The sequence below is a fragment of the Castor canadensis genome, chromosome 5, assembly GCF_047511655.1.
Source record: "Castor canadensis chromosome 5, mCasCan1.hap1v2, whole genome shotgun sequence".
Classification (NCBI taxonomy): Eukaryota; Metazoa; Chordata; class Mammalia; order Rodentia; family Castoridae; genus Castor; species Castor canadensis.
This window is the reverse complement of record NC_133390.1, coordinates 152,644,677-152,652,205: the sequence shown is the minus strand read 5'-3', so window position 1 is coordinate 152,652,205 and position 7,529 is coordinate 152,644,677. Positions and strand designations below refer to the sequence as shown.

Genomic DNA, 7,529 nt, shown 5'->3' with positions numbered 1-7,529 from the left:
TAGGACCTGGCAGCAGCAGATGGGTTGGCCAAGGCTGAGCCCCAAGGTGGGCTGTTGGGGGCGGGCGGGGAGCCGCGGGAGGCCGGCGAGGGTCTGGAATTCCTCCTCCGTCTCTCCTCCTCCCCCCTCTGCCTCTCCCACCCCCCGGGCCGCCCGCCGTGCGGGGGAGGGGCCGCGGCGGGGCCACGGGGCGGCGAGGCGCAGGAGGGGCGCAGGGAGGGGCGCGGGGCGCGGGGCCGGGCTGGGCCCCTCGCGGAGGCCCGCGCAGCCAGGCCCCGCCCCGGCCTCGCACATCTGGGCCGGGAGCGCGGCCATCCGGCCGGGGGAGGGGGCGGCGGGCGCGTTGGGCGGCGCGGGGCCAGAGCCGCCGGAGGCCGCGGGCCGGGCGCACGTCGAGGGCTGCGGGCCGGGATCCAGTGGAGCTGTCGGGAGGGCACAGGTGAGTTCTGGGGCGGGGGGGCTGCCGAGAGAGGCGCGGCATTGGCCGCCCTGGGCTGTCGGCTGAGACCCCACGAAAACGCTCCTAACTCTCGGGCGGGTAGGCGCAGATCTGCAGGTCCCTCTCACAAGTAGAGCTGCGGGTCCGGAAAGGCAGCGCGAAGGCTCCTACCCGGGCTTTGGGACCCCCCATCCGCTGCGCGAAGGCTCAGGAAGAAGGAGGCTAGCAAGAGAGCCACTGTGTCCTGGGGCCTGATCTGCAGAGCCAGTTGTGGGGGCACACTGCCTAGGCCAGAGGGGAAACCTGGGGGTCCAATGCATGTGTGTTTTGGGAGGTGCCTCACAGGCCCCAAGTCCTGTGGTCCGGAGATACAAGAGAGTGGATGGGTGGCCAGGATGCGGGTGCCCTCACGGGGGACCTCAGGTTGCTCTTAGTGAGACCAGCTTGGAGTCCAGGTTGGGTGGGTCTGGACTCCCATAGGGACCTGGAGCTGTCTCTGGAGCAAGCTTGTGTGTGGGAGAGATGGGAAGGAGGAAACTCTTAACCAGGACTCCCATGGGCAGATGGGTCTAAGGAGCCATCGAAGTTGAGGGAGGTCATTGGGGACTTCTGGGCAGAGATGAGAGGGTTTCAGGACCCCGTGGGATGAGGTTATTTGTGAACTGGCTGCTCCCCTAATGAGGACCCAAGGTGGTGGGGCAGGATGTATGGAAAACAAAGTTGAGGACTGGGAAGGGCCATAGGAGTGCGTTTCTGTCACCCTTGCCCCAGCACAGGAGAGGACAGCCCTTCACTCCACAGCCTCTCTCTGAGGGCTCCTGCAGAGACAGGGTGGGGCAGCCGTTTGGGTGCCATTTCAGATCTGACCCTTGGGCCCTGGTTGGTTGGCCTAATCTGTGGCTTGGGAGAAATGCCTGTGGCCTTAGTTAGCCTGGTGACAGTCATATTCCATTAAATCGCTGGCAGGAGGCAGGGTCCCAGGGAGGAGGGGAACCGTTAAGATAAGGTGAGCTCCTTGTCCTCAGCGGCACTGTGTGGAGTCCTAAAATCCATCCACAACACAAACCTGCAGAGGTCCCAGGCCACAATTCTTCGAGGTGATCCTCGAAGAATCCTCTCCATTGGGCAAAAACTAGCTATTATGAGACTGAGGGTGGAGGGTGGAGATGATACTCTAGGAAGTCTCTGGTTGTAAGTCTCTACTTGGCCACAACTGGTCCTGGTCCCCAGTACCTGACAGGCTATGCCTGTTGGACAGAAGTCAGGGCCAGAGTCGGGGTGAATATGAAGATTAGAGGTCAACATGAGGCTGAGAGTTTAGTGTCAGTCCATGGGCAAGGAGGGTTAAGGGTCTAACGGTAGGGTAGAAGTCAAGCTCGGGCCAGAATCTGGCATGTGCTTACAGATAGGAAATGGAGTTACTCTCTGTGTAAGTCAACCTGCCCCACCCAATTACTCTCAAAGCCAGAGGTATCACCAGTCTGAAAGTAGTGGGCTCTTGGGCTGGGATGTCTGCCTCCCCCATTTCCAGCTGTGGACTCTGCCCAGACCTAGCTTTGGGGAGCTAGCTTGTCCTGAATTCTATGGTCAGCATTCTCCTTAAGTGTTTTTGGGTGTGTGTGCATGGTGGTGGGGAGGGGTCCCAAAGACACATAGGGATGTGTGCATTCTTGTGTGGCTGCCACCCCCTCCTACCTCTTAGGGATTCAATGAAAACTCCTTGCTTAACACAATTTGGTTCAATTCCTCCATCCTTCCCATGAACTCAGCATGAATGGAATTCTCAGATCAAAAACTAACAATTGAAAATTCAGAGTCCATTTAGTGAAGGAAAGAACACTGCTCACACATGCCCGGCTCATTTCCTTTATCATCACCTCTATATTTGGACTTGGTCCTCACAAGCCCCAGTGTCACCCATTTTATAGGAAAGGGCACTGAGGCACAGAGGGGTGACATGACACACTCACAACAGGTGCTACAATAGGCTCTTGGCATTACTGAGACCCCAGTGTGGGGATGCCTGTATATTACACTCTCAAGACAGGAATGTGCTCCTGCTTCAGAAGAGCTGGGGAGGTTATAGGCAATTGAGCTTAGAGTGACAACTCTGTTTTTCCTGGCAGTCTCATGTCCAGTATCCTTGGTCCAAAAAATCCATTCATTCATTGGACAAAGTGTTTCTCAGCCCTTAGCACAGTTTGGCACAAGGAAATGCCCAATACAAATTTGCTGAAGAATTGAAACATACAAATCAGGCTGCCAGCTCCTCCTTTGTGGCTTGGATCCAGACGTGTGCTGGTAAATGGTTTATGATTAACTCTCTGAGAGCTTGATTTGTAGCTTGCCAATTTCCATGGTGTAAATACTCCCAACCATGGCTGATCTCAAGCCACCAATGTGATGCCAGTGAATGAAGAATTGGGAAAAGAGATCCAGTGTCAGCTCTGTGGAGTTTGTGGGATCTAGCTCCAGCACAGTACTTTGTCACTCTGAGCTGAGCTTCTGTCCTGGCTCCCAAAGTCCCTACTCATCCCCTCTATTTGCTTTCCCTTTTCTCAGCATCATTTTGCTGCTTTACAAGCACACACAGCCAGCCCTCATCTTTCTTTTGATTCTGATTCCTGGGGAGTCAACTGTATACCTCCAGGGACATGGAGGGCAGCAAGACTGCAAGTATCTGGAAATCTCTATGGTACTGGTCATGCAGGAGTACCCTGGACATACAAGAGAATGTGGGGGAGTCTGGGTGTCTGTACATGACTGGGCTGGATTTGTGTTCAATCCATATGTGTATGGGCATGCCAGTGTCTGTTTGTGTTCTGTTAGCAAAACTTCCTGACCAGGCCCTGGAGTGGGCTGCAGGAGGGTCCATCTTTGCTTAGAGGAGCAATCGGGCCTGTGGATAAGAGCATACATAGCATTTATGATCTCCATACTGTACAGGAGCAGGGACCCGGAAGCAGCATTTGTCAAACTTTAATGCACATCTGAATTCCTGGGGATCTCCTTAAAGTCAAGTGCTGATCCAGCAGCTCAGGAATGGTGCCTGAGGTCTGCATTTCTAACAAGCTCCTGGAGATGCAGGGTGATGCCAATGCTGCCAGGCCTGAGACCAGGCTTTGAGTAACAAAGCTGTCGAAGTTGTGGAGGATCTGCTGAGAGCCTGGCCTCCAGAACGTCATAGACAAAAGCTCAAGTTCCTTCCATCTTAGGAAACAACAAATGTCCTTCCTCCCCTCCCTACAGCTACTGCCATCATATCTGTTTCTGATTTCAGCCAAGCGTCTCAACTAAGCCAATGTCTAGCTCAGTTCTCTCGTCTCCTACTTATGTCTCACCTGGGCTTACCTGTGTTGGGCCATTAAGACAGGTGTTTGCAGTCTAATGACCTCTTAAATGCATCTAGTTTTACCCTCTTGTCATGGTCTTCATGAAAACTCAGGAGGCTTCTCAGTCCCTTGACCAGCCCACGTTCCCCTATTTAGCCTTTGTGGCTCTGCCTCCCTTCCCTTCCCCCTTTACTCTGTACCAAGTCGCCCATGACAGTGACTCTCAGATGTACATCTCCAACTCAGATTTCTCCCTGACCTACAGATCATATTAGTTCCAAACAACATCCCAATCTGCTGCCAGCCTGCCCCTTCTCCAGTGTTCTCCAGCTCACCATCCATCTCCCAGCTTGAGCCAGACAAATACCACCTGACATCCTCTTCTTAACCCCTCATAACCAATCTCATCAGCTCTGATGATTTTAGTTACTAACTCTTAAATGTCTCCACTTCTGTCTCAAGGTACACATTTGCCACCATCCTCTATAGCCTTCAGAGTGACAGCAGCCCACCTGGGCTCCTGCTTCCATATTGCGCCCCTACCCTCCACCCCCCAGCAATCTTCCCTCCCTGTGCAACCTGAGGGCCGCTCAAAGCACAAGCTAGGTCATGCTCCACCCCTACCCTGCCAGTTCAAAGCCTTCAAGATTTGCTGATGCCTGTCCTTCTTACAAAACCAAGTCTAAAGGAGGGCCCATCAGGGTCTGCCTGCAGGGCAGCCCAGCCCAGCCCCTCTCTCCTACACTGCTGTCACCTTCACAGGCCTCAGAATTGTTTGTAATCCCAAAACCACTTGCATAACTGTCTTGGGTATGATCGTCTTTCCCACCAGACTTCTGTTTGCTCAGAATAGGCCTAATCAGCTGTGGGTCCCCAGGGTGGGGACAGTGTCTCTCTCTAAATCACAGATGCCAAGCACCTGGCACAAAGTGGGCCCCAGAAAACAATGAGGACAATCCTGATTTCTACAAAGCAAAGTCATTTTTGAGCCATGCTGGGCCAGTGGGACTGAGCTTTAGATGAAATGAAAGAATTGCTGTAAATTTTGTTAGACATGATAATGGAGTTGTGGTGATGTTTTTCAAAATGTCTTTGTTGGAGAGACATATTGAAGAGTTTGTAGATGAAACATGATGTCTGGGGTTAGCTTCAAAGGACTCCAGCCAAAAGTAAATAGATAACACAAATAAGCATGTGGTGAGAGAGCAAAGGAACAAGTAAACCCCATTTCTGTTTGTCTGTTCCTGTTGACAGCTACAGGGCTTGCAAGGATGCTGGCTGTACCAGAGATGGGCCTGCAGGGGCTGTACATTGGTAAGACAACTGCCAATCTCATCCCTCCTTGCTTGAGCACAGAGACTAACTGGCCCATTGTCCGCATGTGCCTCTCCCACTAGAGGTTCCTGAGAGCTATGCTGTGAATGTGTGCTTGTGTGTGCACACATGCAGGAAGGGCTTTGTACACAGGTCTGTGTATGTAAGTGTGAGTATGGGTGTGTATGTACATAGGGCAGATCTATTCACAGAACCCCTCTGTGCATATGAGTCTGTGTGTGTATGTGTGTGTGTGTGTAAGGTGAATGTGCACAGAATTGCATATACATGTGTCTTTATTTTGTGCAGGTATGTGCACAAGACCCTATGTGTGTGTGTTGGGGGAGTGTCTACAGGTAGGTCCCTGTACACAGGACCTGTAGGAGTATGTAGTCTGCAGGTGGACACATGGGCATTGAGCTCTGTGCATCTGGCCTGGTTGGAGAGCAAGCTCTGGGCTCTCTGCAGGGGTGGGAGGCCAGCAGGCAGGACACTCCTCAGGAAGTCCATTCACAAAGACCTGGCGGGCTGGGCCCTTCCTTCCTGCCTCCCTTCCCAGGCTCAAGCCTCAGCAACTTGGCCTCTCAAGCTGGAGCTGGTGGCAGGGCCAAGCCTGTGCTGGCTGCCTAAGGAAGGGGAGCACTCAGAATGTGACTCTGGTGCCCCTGCCCTTCTGGCACCCAGACAGACTACAGCCCTTTCCAGCCACTTCCCAGAATCCCTTTCATTCCCAGCCCCTCATATATATTTCTGGGTCACCCCAGGGCCAGCAAGATCACTTGGCCAGGCTACAGCTGAGGGGGCAAGGGACCCTGCCCTGGCCCACTGTGCAGCCTTACAGACTTGCTGATTTGTCCCTGGATGTTCTTGCTAGATCCCATTCCCCACCTCTGTCCCCATGCATGGGTCTCAAGGGAACCCTGGTAGCTCTCCCTCCATGACTCTTAGCAAAGCTCGGTGTGTGGTGCCCAGCCAGGCAGCCCTCCTGTGAGCTGCCTGACCCCTCAAGCTAGCCCTTGGGCCACTTCTTGAGGATGCTCTTACTTCCTCACGACTAAGGTCCAGCCCTGTCCTGGGCCTGCAAGAGGGTCTCGGGGGCCTCTTCCCCCACACACATATGCTAGCTGGCATGTGTACGTGTGCATGGGTGTGTGTGCTGGGGGACAAGCCATCAGACTCTGGAATTGTGCACATCCCTAGGTTCAGTGCTGGGCTGGAGGGAGGTGCTGCTCTCCTCCAATCCTCCCCAGGCAGCCAGCTGGGCCTATCTGTGGCCCTTGTGGGGATGGGGGAGGGGGAACTCCTTTAAGCTCTGATTACAACCATGTGGCCAAACTTTAGGACAGAGAGGAGCAGCCCTACCTCTGGGCTGGCTGCTCCTCCTCCCAGCCACTGAGTCTGTAGCTTCCTCTTTTTCCTGGCTTCTGCACCCTTGAACTCCATCCCAGGAGCTCATCTATCCCATCTCTCCCTTCCTCCCACTTCTGGGCTCAGTCCCCCCACCACACAATGCCTCTCTGCCTCCTCTCCTCCCTGCTGTGTCTGAGGGGTGCTAGGGAAGACAAGGAGCCCAGTGATACATAGGTCACCCTTCAAGGAAGTGTTGCCTCCAACTGATAATGGTCCTTGTTCTCTATCCCTGCCTTGTGCATGTCCTTCCTACCTCAGCAAGGGGCCCTTTGCCTCTGTCCAGCAAGGACTGATAGAGAACCTTCCAGTTCCAGACCTCTTTGTGTCAGGGTGACCTGTCTCTCTTCTCTGCAGGTTCCAGCCCAGAGCGGTCCCCGGTGCCCAGCCCACCCGGCTCCCCAAGGACCCAGGAAAGCTGTGGCATTGCCCCACTCACACCTTCACAGTCTCCAGTAAGCCCAGATCAGAGATTTGGAGTGGTGGGTAGAGGAGGGTTGTGCTGACAGAGCTATGTGGGGCCTGGGCTGGGAAGGAAGAGGACACACAATAGTCATGTGTTCCCTGTGGTCTTAGCCTGTAAGATGTGAGATTTCATCTCAGAAGGTGAGCCCCAGCTAACTCACTTCCAGCCCTCCCTGCTGCAGGATGTCACCAGGGGCCATTGTGACTGATATTGGGCAAGCATGTGGTTTTTCTATGTCCTCAGCGCACAGGGCCTCCCTCCAGAAATGTTCCCTTTCCTGTCAGCCACAAGCACACCTTAATCCAAGTCATATCTGGGACAGAGGAGGTGTGTTGCTAAAAAATGAAGTTTGGAACTGCTCGTTTGACGTTTCCAGGACATAGCCTCCCCACCCCCGTGCTCCCTAGGTCACCCCAAACTGGAGGGTCTTGCCCTAGTGATTCAGCTTGGGCACCCTCTTGTTCTCAGGAAGTCTGAGAGAGGCAGGGCCCACTCTACACATGCACAGGGTCTTTCCTCTCTGCCACAAAATCAGTCTGGTTTGTGTCATTGTAGACACAAAAAGCAGGTC

General features: G+C 54.0%; 1 protein-coding gene across 2 annotated transcripts in view; it reads left to right on the top strand.

Moving 5' to 3' along the window:
* Nucleotides 1–333: 333 nt before the first annotated feature.
* Hspa12b (heat shock protein family A (Hsp70) member 12B) overlaps nucleotides 334–7,529 on the top strand; it is a 22,774-nt gene continuing 15,578 nt past the window's right edge. Inside the window, exons 1-3 of one of the 2 annotated variants that reach the window (XM_020176553.2) lie at nucleotides 334–439; nucleotides 5,026–5,085; nucleotides 6,850–6,947. In XM_020176553.2, the coding sequence (XP_020032142.1) occupies nucleotides 5,043–5,085; nucleotides 6,850–6,947 (141 nt within the window). In that variant the 5' untranslated portion in view covers nucleotides 334–439; nucleotides 5,026–5,042. The remainder of the gene's footprint in view (nucleotides 440–5,025; nucleotides 5,086–6,849; nucleotides 6,948–7,529) is intronic. The other variant, XM_074074420.1, reaches the window with a different exon arrangement.